This window comes from Danio rerio, chromosome 1 (genome assembly GCF_049306965.1).
Source record: "Danio rerio strain Tuebingen ecotype United States chromosome 1, GRCz12tu, whole genome shotgun sequence".
NCBI classification, from domain to species: Eukaryota; Metazoa; Chordata; class Actinopteri; order Cypriniformes; family Danionidae; genus Danio; species Danio rerio.
In genome coordinates, this window is record NC_133176.1 from 19315635 (window position 1) to 19338892 (window position 23258).

At 33.2% G+C, this 23258-nt stretch overlaps 1 protein-coding gene across 50 annotated transcripts in view; it reads right to left on the reverse strand.

Moving 5' to 3' along the window:
* sorbs2a (sorbin and SH3 domain containing 2a) overlaps nucleotides 1-23258 on the reverse strand; it is a 140342-nt gene that overhangs the window by 30625 nt on the left and 86459 nt on the right. For 17 of the 50 annotated variants that reach the window (XM_073949830.1, XM_073949767.1, XM_073949897.1 and 14 more), the window contains 7 exons: nucleotides 22270-22656; nucleotides 20696-20822; nucleotides 17319-17494; nucleotides 14704-14770; nucleotides 13975-14025; nucleotides 12072-12276; nucleotides 11889-12003 (listed from right to left, as the gene is read on the reverse strand). In XM_073949830.1, coding sequence (XP_073805931.1) covers nucleotides 11889-12003; nucleotides 12072-12276; nucleotides 13975-14025; nucleotides 14704-14770; nucleotides 17319-17494; nucleotides 20696-20822; nucleotides 22270-22656 — 1128 coding nt within the window. Of the gene's footprint in view, nucleotides 1-6947; nucleotides 7032-11888; nucleotides 12004-12071; nucleotides 12277-13974; nucleotides 14026-14703; nucleotides 14771-17318; nucleotides 17495-20695; nucleotides 20823-22269; nucleotides 22657-23258 lie in introns of all 50 variants that reach the window. The other 33 variants (XM_073949859.1, XM_073949946.1, XM_073949944.1 and 30 more) reach the window with 3 other exon arrangements.

Sequence of the window (23258 nt, forward strand, 5' to 3'; positions counted from 1 at the left end):
TTTTTTTAAGCAATAATACATTTATGCAGTCATAAACATGTTTTGATAGTTAATATGCCAGTGATTTGATGCTTCACAAAAGTTGCAGACGCCTTTACCAATATCAAAATGCTTTTGTAAACAACCAGTTATTCTTTATACACCGATTAAAAAACGGCTACATTAATAAAGAAAATCTTTTCTAAATGTAGAACTAAATGCATTGATTTGCATTGAAATACATGATGAATACTCTTGTCTTGACACATGAAAGTGTAAAGCCTGCAGCTCACAACAAATGTGGAAAGTTCTTGCGTGTCATATTTAACAAACCATTTACTGCTAATTTGATGTAATTTTGCTCACATGGATAATTGAATATTAATCAGATGATGTCATTACGCTGCTATGCCGTCAGCCAATCGTTGCATTGCTGATCATGATTGAGGATCGATAGATCTGTCCTTCATAACACACGCAGCGATCTCAGATCAGTTTATCCAGACATTCTAATCTGATTCGTGAACTTGTTTGAAGAACCAAATTAGCGAGAGATCAGTTATCAAGATTAAAAGATCCAGGATCTGCCAAATCATCTTAGATCATTTAAGCGAGGTACGAAGAACGGACCCTAGGTATTGCACTCCTGGATCAAAACAAAGGCAAGCACAGGTTGAGGACAGGAGTGAGTTATTTACACCGTTTTCTATATAAAAGCAACGGCACCAGATAAAAGGAATATTTTCCACATGAAAAGGAGTTTTATTCCTAACCAACACCTTAAATTGATATATCAAAAACGGCTTCTATTTCTCACAGATGAGCAGTAGAACACTATGACAATGATCACCTCAGGTTCACCTCATGTGCTTTATTCAGTGTTAAATGCTAACAATGCGAGTCTGAATGCCATTTCACATTACATTTATTGCCATAAACTGAAAGCAGCAGCAGATAGTTCACCTCAGATCTTTAAAATAAAATAAACCGTTTGAAATTGAACTTTAGAACTAAACACATATGAGTGATTCAGCATGTACAATTAATAATGCTAAAGAGTTAAAGGTTAATATGTATTAAATAGATTATAAACATTAACATTTCATGAGTGAGTGCATTTTCTGTGCTTCTGAATAGCTGTATCTAAATTTCTGTCATGTTTCGTCTGATGCAAACAGTCAAATTGCGTATCTCATCACGTAGTGTGTTGTTAGGACACGTGGTTACAATGTAAAATGCTTACCTAATGTTTATGTGCACACTATTTATATTATTTGCTTATTAATAATCTCATGTGGAACTCTGAATCTGTGTCTCATTTTGGAGTCTGCTACTGTCCACCGGAGGTCGCATTTTGGTCACGAACACAAATTTCAGAGCCTTCCTGATGAAATGAATGAAATACGCAGTTTTACACCAAGGCAACCTGGTGTGCTGAAACTGGCATCAAGCAGGTTAAAATGACCAAAAAAAGACAGACTTTTTGGCACAGAAAACACATTTTCAGCATTATTTTTCAGATAAACAAGAATGTGTATTTAGCATGTTCTTTTAAAATCTGCAAACATATTATGGTATTTTTATGCTTTAGAAGAGTCAAAAACTTACATACAGCACCTTTAAGACACAGAAACCCTGAATAATTTCTGAAAAACACTACATTAGTAGTATATAACGCACACTCAACTAATTAAATGTCTTCAAACTTTTCATAATTTTGTGTTTACTATTGTTTAAGCATGTTGTTTAAGCGTTCTACAACAGCATATAACTCATTGATGTGAAATTACTCAGATTTACCCAGTTTATGTGTGGATTAAAGGCTCAAATCCTTTTACGGCCACTGTATTATCCTATGCTCATTCATTACTGAAAACAAACAGACTTGTCAAGTGTTTTCTGCACAGTTTCTCCAGCTGTAAATGCTGTAAGCTGTAAGAATGTGATACCGCAAACAGAGCCAAAGCAAAAAACAAAACAAAAAACAACAGTGTTTCACACTAAAAGTTCAAACTGTTAACCTGTTCCTCTGTTAACAACACTGTACTTCTAGTAATTTTAAGGACCCGATATACTTCAAGTATTTATTAGTTTATTCTGTTCAGTCGTTCAAGGGAAGACACAAGTAAGTAAATACATGAACAAACTGACAAGAAATTATTTTATTCTAAATGAAAGCGACACTAATGCCTTTTCATACTATAAAGATGATTTTATTCAAACAATATAATGCATGTTCTATATATAAAAATATGACATTACTAAGTGTTGAATTGCAGAGCTCATCCAAACATGTCTGATGCTTTCTGAACTACGGTTTTGTTGAGATTATTTTGTTCTTGATAGAAAGGTGTGCAGCACAAACGTACATATTTTCAGGTTAAATTTGATTCTTGCATTTCAAATTTTTTTTTTTAACTATTTGCTTTTCTTTGTCTCTCTCCAAAAATATTAGAATCATGATTACTTTTAAAACAAGAAAAACGAGTGTCAGTTCAGATTCATTTTGTTTTAATCTGTAATAGCGATTATTAATATAATATAAGACTTTGAATTTAACTGATCGTTTTACATGACAATATCTGTGTATAAAAGAAGCTTAGTCATGGTTTTGTCATAATATACCTGTAATATGATTTTTGGGACATATTGCCCAGCTCGATAAAGCAGCTTGCTTTAAAGCAATCTAATGTATGTTCTATATAAATAAACATGACATAAAGAGTGCCGAACTGCAGAGCTCATGCAAATATCCACATCTCTTTTAGCCCGTATGATGCGTTCTGAACTGCAGTTTTCTCCCCGCTGTCATTTTTGTTGGGATAATTTCTTGAGAAGCGAGTGAGCAGCACAAATTGACATATTTCGGATCAAATTAGCCCAGAAAATTACAATTTAATTTGCATCTTTGCTCTATATTGTATTTATTTAGCTTTCAGTTTGTTTATTATAATTTATGTAGATACTCGTCTATAGAATCTCTCCAATTAATCTAAAATGAAAAATTATGTATTTTTTAAGTCAGCTGGTGAAACTACAGTAATGTCACTGAAGATATAATAGAAAAACTAAATATCGCAAAGTCACATAGTCTCTATACACACTAGCATTTTCCAAAAGTTGTTAATCTCCAGTGAAAAATGCTTGTCTCTGAGACTGGGGCTGCTTCTCATGCTTTCGCATTATTCTAGCAATACTTTATTGTCATACACCTATTGGTCTGTGCAGCATCACATCAATTCTAACACAAATCATATTTGCAATAGCCACCATTATCAAATTTAAAATTATAAAACTGCATTTTCAAATTTAACCACTATGAAAAGCATTTTCGAAAAGCTTTATTTTCAGTAAAGTCTGTTTCACATTGCAAGCGGGAGCAGAGCTTGTTTTTTTTTTTTTTGGCGTCCATGTTATCAGATTAGAGCTTTCATACGGCATGCAGAAGCAGCACGTCAGCGCGAGGTGTGAGCGTCGCTGAAGCAGCAGTGCAGCGATAGTTTCGATGCTGGGTCTATCTAGCTCACACTCAATTAAAGTAGCAATTTTACCCAATAAATGCATCAATAATATCCTCAGATTTTTAGATATTTAATCAAATGAATTAAACGAATAAAAACGGCAACAAATATTTGTTTTAGTATTAGTTTTGCTTACTAAGTTGCACACCAGTTTGATCTTGTATAAATGTCATTATAACTATATTATATAAATATAATTATAATTATAGGCCTAAATCATCTTTTGGATATATATATATATATATATATATATATATATATATATATATATATATATATATATATATACACTGTTAAAAATTGTCCCGTTAAAAAACAGGAAAATACTGGCAGCTGCAGTTGCCAGCAATGTACTGTTATTTTACAGTATGTTGCTGTAAAAATACATGGACTACATTGATTTACACAATACTCAAGTGAACTCATTTTGCTCACTGAAAGCAACTGCCTCAACTTGGTCAACTGCTGAATGAGTTTATGAAGTAATGTGCTATATATGCTTAGAAGCATACTTATAATGATAACTTATTTTAGTTAATTAGAAAAGTTCGGTTTAACTCTAATGTCTTATTTTGCACAACAGCACACATACATGTAAATCTGGAATCACCAGAGAGATTCTGACTGCATCAGCAACTAAACAGCCGCTGTCTTTAAATAGAGAAACATGCAGAATAACATCAGCAGTTCATTGTTCATCTTTAACTCATACACTAGCTCTACTCTCCTCCACAACGGTGACACACAGAAGAAATTAGCTTCAGGTTTTACAGTAAAATACTGTTTTTTCCTTGATTTAACAGTAATCTACTGGCAGCTGTGGTTGCCAGCAATATACTGTTTTTTAACAGTCTATTTCCGTAGTGTAAATTAACAGTATATTACTGTTAAAATACATTTTACACTGTGTTTTTACCTCTCACACCTTTAACCCTTTAAACCCCAGAGCCTATACTTCAGTTTTTATTGAAGTGTCCACACTACTGAGTGTTCAAGAAACATGTAGCAAAGCTGAAGTAAATGAATTAATTAACTGACTAATTCAATGATAATTGAGGATTAACAATGAACAAATGAAGAAATACTGAAGGGAAAAAACAAGAACAGAACATGCAAAACTTTAGTCACAGCTTTATAATGAAATAACCTGAAGAACAACAAATGATTAAATCATTTAAATGATCAGCGGATGATTAAACAACTCTACAAACATCATCACCAGCTACACTTATTACTTAATACATGTATTTTTGTATAACATTTACTAAAGTTCTTCTTGAGAAAAAGTTAAAGTTTTACGTCACCATCATGGAGAACAGAGTTTGCTTTGGTTGGGCTCTTAGCCCTGTCATTTTTAACATTTATATATCTTGGCTGCTGCAATTGTTAAGAACTTTGTTTAAAAAGCTCTTTTTTTGAGGCAAGCCAGCCAAAAACCTAAATAAGATCTGGTGATGTTCATGTTGCTATTAAATGGCAGAGTCTGTTCTCATTAGTATAACAAAATTTACTGCTCCTATTCAATGTTAAATCTATTGTTTTACATTATATGTCTATATATGGCAATGATTTCTGGAAGTTTTTAAGAATATCTTGGACAATAACACTGCTCTATGGTGTAAATCGCACTCAAAGAGACATCTATAATCAGCATATGAACCTCAATAATGGTGACAACTAACAAAATTAACAGTTTAACTCACAAACAGGCAACTGAAAGTCGAAACATAAACAACAGCAGAATCAAACACAAATAAATAAAACTGTTAGACCATTATACAACATTTATTTATACCGCAATGCATGCTGGGATATTTGTACCGTGCCACTACCAGCATGCATTGCAGCATGAAACATTTGAGATGTTACCATTGTTGAGATACAAGGTCAGATTCATGAGGTCTGAGTGTGTATTTGTCATAACTGAACTGTTTTTGGATGTTATTTCTTAACTGTTAAGTAATTTCAGAGGTATCTTTTCTGTTTCCACTTCTCATTAATTAAATTAATACCTGCAACTAAACATAAAATCTATTGCATGAGGCCCTTCTTCCAGATTTATAACAAAACATTTATCAGAACTATTTTCAGACAAATAGATTTCTCTATTTATTGACTTCCCAACTTTATTGCTATAGTTCAAACGTTTTGTAAACTCTGTATTTCAGCAGTTGGAAAATCTTAATAAATGAGTTCAAGGGTGAAGAGCCCAACTAAATCAGCCCCTCACTCTATTACGGTGACACAAAAAACACCTTAATTTCTGTTGGATCTCAATGAGAATAGTATGGAAGTCAAATCAGTCAGTAATAAGTGTGTGTCTGCTGTTGTTTGTGGAGTTGTTTAATGATCCTCTGCTGAGACTGAAGCTGTTTTATTTTATTTTATTTTATTTTATATTGTAACTCAAGTCACTGTTTGTGTTTCTTGTTTCTCTTTCCTTCAGTAATTGTGATTATTAACAGCAGGTGTTCATCAGTGTCTGAATTCACTCATTAGTGTTCATTAACTCTCAGGTGAACTATATTGGTGAACTAGTTGATGGAATAGTGAACAAGGGCACAAAGTGTGATTTTAAACACAGACTTCAAAACATCGAATCTGAACTCTGTTAGCTCACAGTTTTCTGCAGTTGGTTACTTTCTCGAAAACAAAAATGTTACCCAGAAAGCACTGTTTTTAACAGAATATTACTGTTTTAGTAAAAAAACATTATTTTACCGTAGAATCTGACCGTTTTTTAACAGCAATTTTTTACAGTGTATATATATATATATATATATATATATATATATATATATATATATATATATATATATATATATATATATATATATATATATAGGTTAAGGAAACAACATAGGAGGAAGTTGCTTTGGGCCTTGGTGCAGATGAAAAGTAAAAAAAAAGTGTATTTATATATAAAGATAGTTAGGTAACTACATAGAATAGACAGAGATAGATTGATCTGTGTAAAAGCTGCTGATCCGTTGCACTTACGAACACTCTGCACTTACGAACACGCTTGCAGCGTAAAACAGACGTATCAAAAAATGCTTTATCATTATGAAGGGCAGTAATACAGTCACACAATTATATGTATTTTTAATTAAAAGTGTATTATTGTAGACAAAGCCTCAGCAGCATGTTAAGTGCAACATCATACCTTATTTTGAACTTTTCAATGAATAAACAAAAATGTTGCTGTGAGTATATCGGGGCCTACAAATTGTCATTGTGGTGGTGTTAAGTGCTATTGTACTGTTTTCAGTGTGCAAACACAGATTCCTTTGTTGTTAAAATAAGTTTTTATAAAGCCAGTGTGCACATGTCAAAACTTTAACTACACACACACGCGCGCACTTGTCGTTACACAGCAGCAAGTGTGTACAGGACAAGGAGATTATAGCCTAGCATGCCAATCTGCCGCACCCTCACACAACTTACCGGCCGTCCAAACTCCAACTCGGAAAAGAATTTAAACCAAGGCTCGTTCTCTAAATCTATGTCATCTGGGTTTAAATCAAATGTCTGGAGCAAGAAGCAACACAGAAGAGTAGAGGTAAGCAAAGAGAAAAAACAATGAGAGGAAAAGAAAAATGGCAGTTAGGGTAACCCAGGTTTACTATAAATGCTAAACCAAACATAAAATACGTTGCTCTGGGTACATTGTGTTACATGTTTGAGATGACAAATCCAATAGAGGGCGCTGTCTACAATTTTAAAATCTAAAATACATTACTTAGGGTAATGGATTCAATCTTGAGTGCCCTGTATAACAGTACATAGTGAGCTACAGAGCAAGCTGACCGCAGCGGAAAATGTGTCCATATAAAGACAGAAAGGTGAGGCAAAATGTATTCTATTACAAATTATGAACCACATTTAGGTTTATTGTAGTATTTATGTTGGGTTATGCAAAGAATTACATGAAAATAATCCTTTATTCATTGATTTTATGTCCCTATAAATATCATTATTGTAAAAAAGGAACAAAATTTGTTGGAATCATACTGCCCCTTAGTATTCATTTGACTTAGAAGCCACAGTCAAACTTATGCTGATGTATGTTCTTGCTATTTCAAAAAAGTATAGGCTGAGGCAAGTATTTCCAATGAGCTTGCGTTGATTAAGGAGCATCCAAATATGGCACGATGGGTAAAGAACAGATGAGGATAGGGTGGCCCATCTCTCTCTCACTCTCTAAACGCTTTCATTTATAACAATTACCAGGGAAAGGTAACTAAATTGCTTTGGCTCCCATTGACTACAAATGTATTTACATTAAAATTAGAGAACATGATTATTTCAATCATTTCAACATTGGGATGCGAAAATAAGGGATACAAGAATGTCCACTTTCGCTCCGATTCAAATCATGTGTGCAGAATCCGTTTGGGAAACAGCATCTATTTATCAATATGGAGCACGTCTGACAGTCACGCACCACTACATGAATTGACTGTTTTGAGGACTGCAGAGGAGGGGCGGGCAATGGTGTAATTGAAAGGAAGGGACTCCTGCCGTTTTTATATTTTTTTCAAAGTGTTTTCATGCCTAAATTAAATGAAAGCACAGAATAGATTCATTTATATATAAGAGCAAAGGGCGCTCCTAGGTGGTTCAGCAGTATGGGTTGCGTATAGGGAGGATCGGCTCTTTGATGTTTTTTTGCCACCCTTCATAAAAAAATTAAAATACAGGAGATATACGGGAAAATACTTTTACAGGATGATAGTGAGATAAATTGTAAAATAAGGGAGAATCCTGGGACAAATGGGTGAAAATGGCTTACCCTCCTTGCAACACCTAGCAACACCATGGCAACAACCTAGAACACCTTAGAAACCTTCTAGCAACACCTTAGCAACAACCTAGAACACCCTAGCAACGCATTAGTTGCCACTCAGAACTCACTAGCAATGCCCTAGCTAGAAACATGCCAATCCATACTAGAATGTGCTAACACATGCTAACATGTGTAGTGATCTATCAATGCCAGCTATTTAAAACTTCTTAAAAACTACTTTAATTATTAAAACTTTTAAACTACTTCAAACTTTCAGACTAGGCGTTCTCAAGCCACCATAAAGTTTGTCTACAAACTTTACTTTTCTAGCATTATACTGTGCTTCGAGTATATGCTTAAAAACTACTGCTCTTTTACTTCTGTTAGGTTAGCTTAAAACAAATCTAATCAGTCATATTGAAATTTTAGGTCTACCATCTCCCCTACTATTGGTCTATACAATGGAAGTCAACGGGAAACAAAACTGTTTAGCCCTCAACATGGGATAGAAAATATTTCTTCTGATTTCCAACTGATAGAACTTTTCACTACAAGAGTTGTGCCTTTCAACTTTATTCAGCAGGGGGAGACATTGAGCTTCTTCCTCCTGTTTCTCTCTCTCTAAAGCCTCTTTTTCTTTTCCCCGAGCTATGACTGTACATGCTGTGAAAGCTGCCCACTCATTTTGCCGCACGGGACATCTCCCACTGCCACATCCACTGTGTTTGTGCTGAGGGCAGTGCTGTGATTCAGCCTCCTGACATTTCTATCCTATTGTTCCCTGTGAACCGAGCTCCTGGCTATGACTCCACCGCTTTTGTCTGACACCCTTCCAGCTTTTTACATCTGCATTGCAAAACAAAAGTTCAGCCACTTTCAAAAGAGAAATGAAACACTGAGGAAAAACATCTATTGAACCAGTTTGTTCGTACAAACACAATCTTGACATTATTAGTGTAAGAATAGTATTGGGATATAATGTATTGCTGGCAAAATCCAAAGCTGCATCGTTAGCATGAATACCACAGCATAATGTTTCAGGTAAACCGCAGCACTATATAGCTCCAATTGATTGCTTTAAGTGCAAACATTTACCAATATTTTACCAACATGAACTAATATACAATAGAAAGAAAGCTTACTAAAGAACCACATTGCTCATGATAAGCAAACTTACGGCCGAGGGTCCACTATTTGGTCAAATGATCCGTGAAACGGAGGTTAAATCCTGTCTTAACACACATCCAATCAGCAGTTTGGAAACTGCTGAAGTTCTTCTACTGTAGTAAACATTAAGTGAAGCATGTGACGATTTCATAGACCTGAATTTAAAATGAAAATGAGAGTATTTATAAGACATGGTATAAGATTTATAAGATATGGTCATTTTGATGCTGTTTAAATATTTGGTGAGCTACTGTTTTAAAAGGAAGTAATATAAAAAATACACTCACTCACAATCATTTGACCTAGTTACTTATTCGTCAGGGGTTGCCACAACAGAATGAATCACCAAATACTCTAGCATGTGTTTAATGCAGTGGGTGCCCTTCTAGCCGCCTTAAAAATAACATAAAAATATTCCATTAATATAAATCCATATATGAGTAAACCGAAAAACATTTTTTTAAATAATTAATTTTGTATAGAAGTGTGGATGTGGTTAAAATGTATTGTACACTGTGGACACTGAGTGAAGCCTGCTGCAGCTGCTGGACAGCCTCTACAGCACACAGAACTCCATATTCTGCTCCATCAACACATGATTACTGCTTGCACAGTTTATAACTTCCTGTACTTTGTTCTGTTTCTTCATTGTTTGTGATTCTTGTTTTATTTTAACTTTAGTGTCTGTAATTTAAAAAAAAAAATAATAAAGCGTTTTAAAGTTTGCTATTTAATGTATATTATTTATTTAATAGTATAGTAATAGTAGCAGTAGTAATACCAGAATGGATTTTTTATAATTTTTTTAATCAAAAAAGCCCAATGCAATGGGTTAAACTATGTAACCCATTATTATATGGGTTATAAGTTGGGGTATTTTAACCTAACTATTTTTTCAGATTGGGAAAGCTGATTTCCAGCTTCCAGTCTATTCCAGCCTAGCATAATCCTTAAAAATAAAATTGTTTTGACCTAAAATGGAGGGTAGTGTAATTTTGAATGAGAGGAAGAACAAAAAGTTATCTGCAAAGCATATGAAGTTAAAGGAATACACTGAATATTCTAAATTGTTACAAATGATTAATTTAACTCTCATACTTTAATTCAAGCCTTTCTTTCTTTTACATAAAAATAGTCCCAATTATCTGTGAACAGAGAGTGAATTACCCCTCTGACCCCACTAATTAACACTGGATCCCCCTGAAGAACAACAAAACAAGATGTATGGGGGAGTCTACACTTTAATAGTTAAGAAATAGTTTGCTCTGATCTGTACCTTAAATAATACTAGTAATTACAATAAAAGATAACTTTAATATACATATGACCACGCCTGTAGTGGTTCATACCATTGTGAATGCATGTTTGCACCAAAAATATGAAATCATCAGTTTGAAACCGGCAAATCTTAAGCACCGATAGACAGTGTAATTGTTCACAAAACATATTTCTTTAAAAAAAGATGTTTGTAGGTGTCTGTAAAACTAGAAATATAGTTTGTATTTTATTATACACAGGCTCGCACATGGAAATTAAACAGTGAAATAAAATAAAAAAATATATATGTGCAGTCTTTCATGGTCATCCATCAATAGGTGCAAGAAACCAAACCTCACACCGTTTATTTAATTTCACAACTGTCATTGAGAACCACTCAATATCCCTCAAAACACTGAAAACATAATAACAAGTTTGATTAATAAATTTGATGTAACTGAATTAAATATATTTGGTATATTACCGAACATAACCAAAAAACTTCCCTCAATCATCAACGTATAATTTGCACCCTGTCTGTAAATCAGGATTTTAAAGTTCTATTCCAGACTAGACTAGTTCTGGACCTTTCCCAATCTGATTCCCATCTCTCTCTTCAACATTGCTTCCTTTAAAGGTACTGTCCTATCACAATAAAGTAAAAAAAACAGCCAAAAATTAAAATAAATAATAAAAAAAAGGTAGAAATGGTGGTAAAAATGCAGATATAACGATTACACAATTAAATTCAAAATGGGGCAAACACATGGAAAGATCTGTCTATACCCATAATGAATAAACATTTTTTGCTTCCAGAGGGAAAAAAGTCATACAGGTCTGAAATTATATGAAGGCAAGTAAATAAAGGCTGAATGTTCATTTCTGGATGAGCTACTTCTTTGAAACTTTCAACAGTTTCGATGGCCAAATTTGGCTTTACATAGAGCTAAAAAACTATTTCCAAAAGCAAGTCTGCTGAATGAGCAACTTAATCCAGGACAGGCCTATAATCTTTGTAGAAGTCTGACCCTGTATGTCTGAATTTATGAGAGTGAAAAAGCTCCCTAAATTTAAGGAAATTTCTCTAGAACTTTAAAGCACAGTAAGGATTATAAAATTATATTAGCAAACGACAATCAAGTAATTAATTGATTTAATAAAATTGAATCACTCACAGGCCTTTCTTGTTCGAGGATGGAGGATTTTCCAGGCTCATACTCAAAGATGCTCCGTGGTTCTGCCCGATATTTACGCGTGTCCACTTTACGTTCTGGAGGACCCCATTCGTTTCTGTAGAAGAGACCAATATAAGAACCGATCTGAGGGCAGCCTGTAGGACATGAGTAGAGGTGTCTTACGGGTCATGGGAGAACTCTTTTTCTCTGTCCATGTCCCGCGAGCGGAGCTGGAGGAGAGAAGGCATCGGAGGGGGCGGCGGGGGCACGGGTGATGGCGAGAGCTCTCGCTGGGCAGCACTGTCGGGAATGTCTGAGGTATTTCTAGAGAGCGGCCGGTACGTGTGCGTTCGAGGAGGTGGGTGAGCATGAACTGGAGGATAGTTGTCTGAGAAAGAGACACAAATATTATATTAATATCGCAGATTAATGAAACTAAGTTAATGGCTATATTTAGGCATTGCAGAAAAAAACAAGCAAATATATAGCAGTACACTATTCTGAAATCTAAAACTAGGATCAAATATTTTAAAATAAGTCTCTTTATTTTGTGTCTCTCCTGGCCAGAGGTCGTATTTTACTACATTGAAAGTCATCTGCTCCACCTACTCACTCCATGTGGATTAATGACTTTTCTCACTTTAAAAAAACTGGAACAAATTAGACACTGTCTAAAGGGTTCTTCCAAAAACTTTTATAAAATTTGGGGTTCTCTTCTTGAATATATGGAAATGCATACTCCCTGCATACTGGATGACATTTTATTTTTACATTCTTCTCTGCTGTGTGACATCTTATATGACATCATGACCAGGGTTTTAATTTGGTGTAAAAAACAATTGTTTTAGTTACAAGATGATTATTATTATTGTAATAATATATATATATATATTATTTTTTATTTATTTATTTTTCACCTTTATTATGACAGGACAGTAGAGAATTCAGACAGGAAAGCATTAGGAGCAGAGAAGGGTCATCAGCAAAGGACCTCGAGCCGGGAATCGAATGTGTCGCTGTGAGCACATTGGTGCTATATGTCAGCGCGCAGAACCACTAGGCTACTGGCACCAACATTATTATTATTATTATTATTATTATTATTATTGCTTTTATTATTATTAGTTTTTTTCTTTATTTTTTATTTTCTGTTTTATATATTTTTTTCTATAAATACTGCATCTGGAGGTCAATAATTGTCACAATCATTTAGATCCTTGTTTACTTCTCTCTCTATGTTCAAATGTACAATAATATTGTAAAATATGTGATATTTGTAAAAAAATGTAATTTCTATAAATAAAGTTGAAAAAATAAAAAATAAAATAAAATAATTCTCATTAGCTCAAACAGGCAACATTTCTATGATCATATATATATATATATATATATATATATATATATATATATATATATATATATATATATATATATATATATATATATATATATATATATATATATATATATATATATATATATATATATATATGTGTGTGTGTGTGTGTGTGTGATTAAAACTGAATTTTTAGGGTCACATGATCTTGCAGAAATCATAACAATTTGCTGATGTGGTGATTTCTTATGAATATCAACAACTGAGCTGCACAATATATTTTATGCCATTTGTAACTTCCATTTTAAACATATTTATGAATTTAATTTAATCAAATCATTAAACTTAAGTATCTTCAATTTAAAAAAATAAAGAATTATATGGCAACATAAGTGTGTTGTGTGACACATACATTGATTTAATGGGTAGATTTATCTTGCTTTATACACTTTTGAAAAGGTTTTTGCCAATTTTAACATCACATTTGTGGTTTCCAACTAATTTTATGATCCAATACAACAACCAAAAAACTTAATTCCATAAACTCTTTCTATAACTTCATTATCAATTTTAAAAACGATATTATGACTATTTTTTTAATTTCCCAAATAACATACCCTTTGTTTAACTTAATTTAATGACAATTTGTTTACATCAACCCACAATTTCAAAACTATTGAACAACATACTTTCTTGTTTTAAGCCATCAGAAAAGTTAAAATCGGATTTAATTTATTTGAAAGAACTCACCGTTGTTTATAACTGCGTATGTTGCATTATATGTGTCTGCATAGTCATCATCTGGTGAAAACAGCATTAGATAGAAACTGAAAATCTCATAAAACTGACAAAAGAATATGTAATTAATAGCTGGATTTAATATGCATTCACAGTTAAAGTCAAAATTATTAGCCCCCTGTATATATTTTTCCCAATTTCTCTTTAACGCAGAAAAGTTTTTTCAACACATTTCTAAACAAAATAGTTTTTATAACTCATTTCTAATAACTGATTTATTTAACCTTTGCTGTGATGACAGTACATAATATTTAACTAGATGCACTTCTATACAGCTTAAAGTGACATTTAAAGACTTAACTAGGTTAGTCAGTTAACTAGGCAGGTTAGTGTAATTAGGCAAGTTATTATATAACAATGGTTTGTTCTGTAGACTATCGAAAAAATATATAGCTTAGAGGGGCTAATAATTGTGACCTTAAAATGGTGTTTAAACAATTAAAAACATTTTTTTTTCTAGCCAAAATAAAACAAATAAGACTTTCTCTAGAAGAAAAAATATTATCAGACATACTGTGAAAATGTCCTTGCTCATTTGGGAAATATATATATATATATATATATATATATATATATATATATATATATATATATATATATATATATATATATATATATATATAATTCAATTAAAAAAAACGAAAAATTTTGACTACAACAATATGTAACCAGTATACACACCTGGCTTATGAACCATGTGGATCTGTTTGAACATGGTCTTGTACCAGTCCTTGGGCCTGTCCACAGTCTAAATAGAATCACAAACACAGTCAAGTAATCCTATCAGTTTGTTGGTTAAGTGCACAAAAAGCTAACAGCATTTGTCATTACCTGACAACCAACAAAATCACCAGAACACACAGAGAGAGAGAGAGAGTGAAAGAGAGAATGGGAGTATCACAGAAACCTGCCAGGAAAGAGGCAGGAATGTTCTCTTCTGCTCACAAACACACATTCACAGACAGTCTGACCTGCTGAAAAGCATTCCTGTGGCCACAATAAGAGGATCAAATGTCAAAACAGCTCAAATGCTAATCAAGGAAAATGTCCCCAAAACAGACGACAGACAGCTGATCTGTTGTTTTAAATTGACCAATGACAGTCAACAGATGGGATGACCATGACGATGAGTGTTTGGCTTAGTTTTTTGATCCTAGCTAGTTAAAACAAGGCAACAAGTAATAAAAATCATATTTTTGTGAAAATGGACATCGGGACATTATATCAAGTCATTTTTGGTTTCTTTTCCTGCAGTGATGTGCTATAAAGCGCCATACACTCTATTTCAGTGATTCAAAAATAGCTCATACAAGTTTATCTCAGACAGTCTTGTTTTGAATGTTCTATTAACCTTATTCTTCACGTATTAATATTTTTGGCTCAAGACGTTTGGTTTAATTCACTTCCATTCATTTTTAGACATTAAAAATAGCTTGTTTTGCTGCTTGATGTTGCAAACTGATGCTTTTTTATTATATTATTCTGCTTTGTCTGTAGAGCAAGTAGTTTGGCTGTTTTCTGCCTTTATTATTCCTAGTCATTTCTCCCATAGGGAACTGAATAGGAAGTTCTAAAACAATAGCAAAAATGTGCGCACTTCTGTATTGTAGATCAATAAGTTTTCATCATAAAACAAATGTCATACATATAGGGTGCTATGTGGTTTCAGGTTTTTGAGGGGTGTTAAATATATATGTTATTGATCCAGTGCTTTGAAACAACCAAATGCAGCATTTGTTTGCAGTAAAAAATAAAAAAAATGCAATGTTCAAAGAATGCAAATAGCAATTTTCCGAACCTTAAATGTGTGCTCTTTCATGTCGCATTCTTATTTTTTGTAATTTATTTTAACAACAATATCGAATGTATATCAAAAAATTAAAACGAGCATATAAATTTAATCTGATTTGTTCAAAAAAGCTGAATCATTTTTTATTAATCATTAAGTGGATCACTGGATCATTCAGAATTGCTGATTCATTTATCAACAAACATGTTTCACTGAGATCCGCAGTGGCTCAGCTGTGACTGCAAATGTTTGGAATTATTTTAGGACAAGAAGATACTAAGAGACTGAAAAGGTCATACATTAAATATATCAATACTTTTCCAGTCATTTGTTTTAAAACTCATATTCCAGATTTATAATAGTTTATAAATAGTTGCATCTCTACTAAATGTCAGTTGCAAACATTTTAACTCATATGATTTTTTGGTTCAGGGTCACAAATGCTGATAGCCTGAACAAAAGACATAATAACACAAAATGTCAGGCTAACTTTTTTTGTAAGCAGTCAAAAAATATACACTTTTACTTCACAAAATAATATTATTCATATACTTGAGACAGGATCATTGAAAGGAAACACACTTTGACTTACATACAGTCTTTCTTTATGTAAAGTAGTACAAAAACAAAGCAAATTAGCAAGATTATACAGTGAATAATCACTACAATTGTCCTATCAAAGATAATGCTATAGAAGATTTGCTATTTGACAGATCTCATTTAGTATGTGTTACAAAGTCAATGTGTTTAAAGCAGTTCTTGATTTAGTATGAAGATGTAAGAATAAAGCCTGTATTGTTATAAGTCCATTTGTGAGTACCCAGAATAACCTCAAACTCAGTTTTACCCCTTTCCTAAATTAATTAAATTAAAACAAACTCAGAATGAACTGAGTTAATAATACAAATGATATATTTCATGCTGCAGTAGTTTAGCATGGACAAACTACTTACATCAATCAAAAGACAAAATCAGCCAGTATATACTTTCAAAAATTATCATGTGAGCAAAGATTTTACTCAAGTTGCATGATAAATTATCATGATGAATGATCAACTATTTGTACAGAATGCAGTAGCCTATATAAAACTGTTAAGTTGATTTAATTATTACATTATTTTAGATGTTCTTGTTACAGTTTGACAATTAATTTAACAACTAAGATACTACTAATTCATTACATATACTTACTATACGGTTAGGGTTAGATTGCGGATTATATGTTAAGGGTTAGTTGCATGTAATTATGCATATATATTTTTAACTACTATAGTAAGTACATTTAAAATCTGTAACAAGGACACCTTAAATACAAATGTTACCAACAATTGTTGTAGGATTTAAAATGTGACCATTTTCACTCAAATACTGACAATAAATCTCACAAATAGCACACATAAATATTAATCACTGAAATTGTATTTTCTTTTAAAGCAAACTCCATCAATCATAATCGAATTAAATCAGTCATTTATGTTAGTTCCCTCATACATGCTAGTATACTCACCGTACGGATGGCGATGGGAATGCCAGACTCATCCACTGGTCCAATGCCTTCGTAATGGGGAGCTTTTATGACAGAGACCTTCTTCTCTTCCTCTGAGAAGCGAGCGATGGGCACGGAGCTACTGACCACTGTCTGACCAGAGACAACAGACTCTCTCCTCAGTGTCTGTGAACCCTCTGCAAGATAGAGAGCTAGTTTAGAGATAGATAAAAAATTAAAACAAAAGAGTAAACTGCACTGCAATGTTGTTCTGTCCTTTAAAAAGTATCAAACTGTATCGCATATGACCCCACTGAGATCCTCAGTAACAGTGTGACAAGCTAGAATGAACCTTTTAAACAGAATGGCTCTCTCACAAACACATCATCAATGACTGCTGTGCTGCTATTGGCTCTTCAGTTGACTGCTGCCATAGATACAGTCACACTATGCAGAATCTCTTACTGTCTAGACTTTGTCAGATGCTAAAATTTATCATAAAGGCAATTACCTGCCTGTTCACAAGCATTTCACACTATTATAGCAAAGAATGTCTTCGAAGAAAGAAATATATTTGTTTTGTCTGCGATTTATCTTAAATTACAAAATAGGTAAATAGTGACACAACTGGCAACTTGACAGTCCAATTTAATCTAAGCGAGCAGGAAACTGACATGGCACAATCTCCAACCCTGACTAAGCATCATGAAGTATATGACATTAGTATGATGTGGCATAAATGAGACAGCTACATTTATATCCCCACATTTGTACAGGTTTGCGGTTGTAAAAAGGCAGTGATGGGAGGAAATGCTACAGCACACTATTTGTCAGCATATTTCTTTAAACTGAACTACTACAACAACTGTATAAATGTGCCTTGCTAAGCAAATCTGCACTAAAGTGTCAGAGCTTTGCCTCCCCTCAGTTTCCCTCTGTTCAGGTATTGATTGCTCTGGTCTGGCCTAATGGATGCAAATGATTCATATCCTGAGGACCAAACTGCACCGTTAATTGCCAATAATTGCCCGATGTCCACTAACAAGAAAAATCGTTGTTTTAGAGCATCAAAAATGGGAATGAATCAGCAGAAGCACAAAAAGACAATTTAGGAAGTCTTTGTTTAGAGATATAGGTAATAACTAGGGCCAGACGGAATTTGCTGACATTTTTTGCTATTTCTGCAGAGAATTTTGGTAAATATCTGCGGATTTCTGTGAAATTATTTTGGGAGTATCATAACTAAGACCCTAATATGTGAAATAAAAAAATAATATCTTTTAAACTTTTAGTTATTGTTTATAATGCAAATCCAATTAGATTCACATTATTTGATAATCTCTTATATAATATATATCTACTAAAAGATTACTGTATTACTGTACAAATTGCATTGTAGATAAATCAGATGAATATTTTCATATTAGTCAATAAGATTACTGTAATTAATTTAAAAACTGAATACCTGTAGATTTAAACATTTACTCAAGTAAATAAACACAATTAATGATGGGCTAAAAATATGCGGAAATCTGTGGAAAATCTGCGGAATTCTGTGCGCGCAGATTCCATGTGGGTGTAGTAATAACTCAAATGTCAAATCAGTTGGCGGTTCATTTTGCTGTGATGACCCCTGATAAATTAAGGACTAAGTTGAAAATGAATAATATAATATAATATAATATAATATAATATAATATAATATAATATAATATAATATAATATAATATAATATAATATAATATAATATAATGAAATCAGGTGACTGTTACTTTTTTACATTCATTAAGTGAGTACAAATTGTGATTTTTAATTATGTTTTATGTTTTATTATATAAAATTCTACTTAACCACTGAGATTTATTTATAATTGTTTTTAATAAAATGTTTAATAAAATGTTGGGCTTAAGAATCTTGATTTTAAGAGTGCATGAAATAAAATAAATTCTGTAATGCACTGCACATTTAAACGTGTTCACATTTAGATCTTGTTCATTTAGAATTCATACTTTTTAAAGACTGAACCTAAAGACAGACACATGCATCTTTCATGTATTTTATATATTTTAAAACAGAACATCCAAAATTTGCTGGGTTAAACACACTTATTGTACAGTATGTGGTAATATCTGATTAAGAAGAAAACATTTGTCATACATTAATTTATAAAAAAGAAGTCAAACGTTCCCCCGGAATCCCTCCATCACACTTACACAGAAAGATCTGCTGCAAGGAGATATATTTTCTAAGCCCCTACTAAGCTTTTGAATTCTGTCCTTTTCATGGTTGTGTCTTTTGGCATCATGGCCTGTTTTTGATTAATTTACATGTCTTCTACCTGTTACTCATAGTTCAGTGGAACTGTATACGAGAGTTCATTTAAAACTGGGTTGATAACCATTTCTTTCTGCTAGTCTGCTAGTTTGTGTGCACCAGGACTTTTATGGCAAAGAGGTGTAATTTACTCAGGTGAACCCAACTGAGCACAGTTGTATAGTTTTATTTATGACTTATGGCAAATTACAGGAAAAAAAACACACAAAACACAAAACAAAGCAATTACAGTTAAAGTCAGAATTATTATATATATATATATATTGCCGTGCAATATTTTGCAAGTAACATCACACAAATGCCTCTTCACCCTTCACCTTTGTGTATTACATCCACCCCCTTTGATTTATTGAATGATTGATTTTTTTTTTTAATATTTCCCAAATTATATTTAACAGAGAAAGGACATTTCACAGTATGTCTGATTCTTTTCTTCTGGGTAAAGGCTTATTTGTTTTATTTCAGCTAGAATAAAAGCAGTTTTTAATTTTTTAAAATCCAATTTAAGGTCAATATTATTAGCCCCTTTAAGCTATATATATATATTTTTCGTTATCTTCAGAACAAACCATCGTTATACGATAACTTACCTAATTACCCTAACTTGCGTTTTTAACCTAATTAACCTAGTTAAGCCTTAAAAGCTTCACTTTGAGCTGTAGTGAAGTGTCTTGAAAAACATCTAATAAATTATTACTTACTGTCATCATGGCAAAGATTATATATATATATATATATATATATATATATATATATATATATATATATATATATATATATATATATATATATATATATATATATATATATATGTATGTATGTATAATAAAAGTCACTATGCTAAACTATATTTTCAACAATTAAAGTTGACAGAAAACAGATAAATATCCCATAATGTAATTCACAACCGTAAATAAACAGAAAACACGTGTGAATTACTTGTGAACTATTAATGAACAGGTTTTTTTTCAGTGTATGCAGAATAATAAAGACATCAGTAGGGTTAATGTTATGCTAATACTCAAATACTAAAGCCAAAGGCATTTGTAGTTCATTCTGCTCACCAGAACTATGCCCATGCTGGATCTGTACCAGGCCTGGGCTGAGGATTGGTGGTGGTGGAGGAGGAGGGTGTGCAGGTGGAGAGAAGGGCCTCTGAGACTGAGAGCTTCCATTCACTGTCATTTGACCCTGGGTAACATACAAAACACTTTATAAGAGATGGAACTGTGGGTAATGTAATCTGTAAAGTCACTGTAAGACAAACAAATATGAGTGGGTGAAATCTATGAGACGATAAGAAGGTAGAATGAGAAAATGTAAGACATGAGGGCACACATTAGGAGACACAAATTGAAAAATATCACAGATATTGTAGCACAAATGCATCTGAGAAGTGTCATTACTGAGGAAAATGCTGATACAAAAGAGACAAAGTTTGGGATCAGATGTTGATGCTTCTGTAATAACATAAGAGAACAACTGACAGACTGAAAACTGTTAATGCACAGCAACTATTCAAAGAAACTTTAGCAGTTAATGAGTGCAGGACAATTTACTAATAGGAATGTTAACACTGGATTAAGCTTCAGTTATACGTTCATATTACACATGTCTTCAGTTAGCAGTGGCAAATTAAAGATTCAAATTATGTTAATATTAATTAAACAATCATCACAAAAGGTCATGTATGGCAAATTAAAGACGCAAATTTTGGTAATATTATACAATCATCACGATAGGTCATGTAAAAACAGAGGTCATCATAGGAACCCATTTAATAACTAAATCAAAATTCCCCTGTTTTATTCCCTTTCCTGGACAATTTATCATTAATTATACATAAAAATAAAAATAAACAATAAAATAAATCTTTTATTAAAAGTTTTATACATTAAACTGATAAAAATAATTGCAACAATATTAATAGCTTATTTTGATAAAAAAAAAACACACTTTCTATTAATCAAAAAAACTTAAAAATAACTCAGTGACTCCAGACAAAATATTCAGCAGCATAACAGTTTTCTATATTATTAATAATAAAAAAAATGTTTTTTGACCTAGAAATCAAGATATTTGAATGATTTTTGAAATGGGATGCTGAAGAATAATAATGCCAGAAATTAAGCACTGCTAGTCTAGAAAAGTTTAAAATATATTAAAAAAAAAAACAGTTTGAAAAACAGCTATTTGAGGTATTGAAAAACACCAAACGTTTAATTTACTTCAATGTATTAAATGTATATGTATGAACAGGGCTTGACATTAACACCTGCCAGCCAGCCAAATGCAGGTAGATGTCAGCTGTTCTAAAAAATTATTTGTTGGGTATTTTGGTTTTTTACATACACACTTGGGACATCAGAGACTTATTTTACATCTTTTAAAAAGGGGCATAAAAGGTCCCCTTTAAATAGTCCCCTTTAAAACAACATACATAGCACGCAATGAATATTTGAACACATAAAACCGAAAACCAAGTGTAAAACACAAGACATAACAGCCTGACACATTTAAGCACGTGACAAAATGTTAGACAATCAGCGCTGAAAGACAAGTGAGGACATACAACAAGTAGCTTGAAACAAACATGACCAGACTGAGGTGAAGTGCGCCAGTCGAGCGTGATAGTTACGTTAGTGCCTGTGGCAGCAGACGGGATGGATTGAAGCTCATCAGCAGCATTGGAGGTGTGGCTGAGTGTGGGGGACGGAGTGGGTGTGGCCAAGGGGGAGGAGTCTAGGCCACATATCTGCAACTCCTCCAGCCCAGCCGTGGATGAGGAATATTGACTCAGTGCCGATACGGTTACTGGCGACACGGCAGGTGAGGCCGACATTAGTCCCGAACGTTCCAGAGGGGCATAGGGAGTCGGCGAGAGGGCTTTGGGTAGTAGCCCTGATAGGAAGTCTGGGGAATCCTGACTGGCCCGGCTATATGGTGATCGACGAGCTGCTGGGTCTGGAGATGATGGTCCAGAAGAAATCGGTCCTGGGCCCCCTCTTACAGGGGAAAACTCACGCTGATGGAGGCGGATGGGAGGAAATAAAAAGGGAAGGAAGATAAGAAATTAACGTGAACAAAGCAAAGCTGGTGAGCAAGAAGTGACGCAGGCAAATTGAACCATGTTGAGTGAAGGACAGAACAATCTGTTGGGAAAAAATAATAGATACTTGGCTGTAAAAATGGCAAAATTAGTTGTTAGCAGTCAACACATAGGGCTTTTCATCATGCTGTGTGTTTTTCACTCTGTCCCATCGGATGGAGGTGAATGGGTGTTTTTTACACTTAGTTTGTTTACACTACCAGTCAAAAGTTTGAATGTTATTGAATAAAGGTTTGTGTGCTATTGTAAGAATCCTGGTTTGGTGCTCGCAAAATTTTATTGTAATTAATGCTCCAAATAAGTTTTGCTGTAGACAATTTTTGGCCAAAATCACACTTTCAATTTCAAAACACACAATAGATGCAAGCAACAATTCTGAATCTAAGTATGCCAGAGGAAGAATGTGGACATAATTCAGGGTTCAAATAGGGAATTAAAGGTGTAGTATGTAAGTTTGACACCCAGTGGTTGAACTAGGTATTGCACTTCAGGTTCAAAACACACTTTTTGCTTTAGAC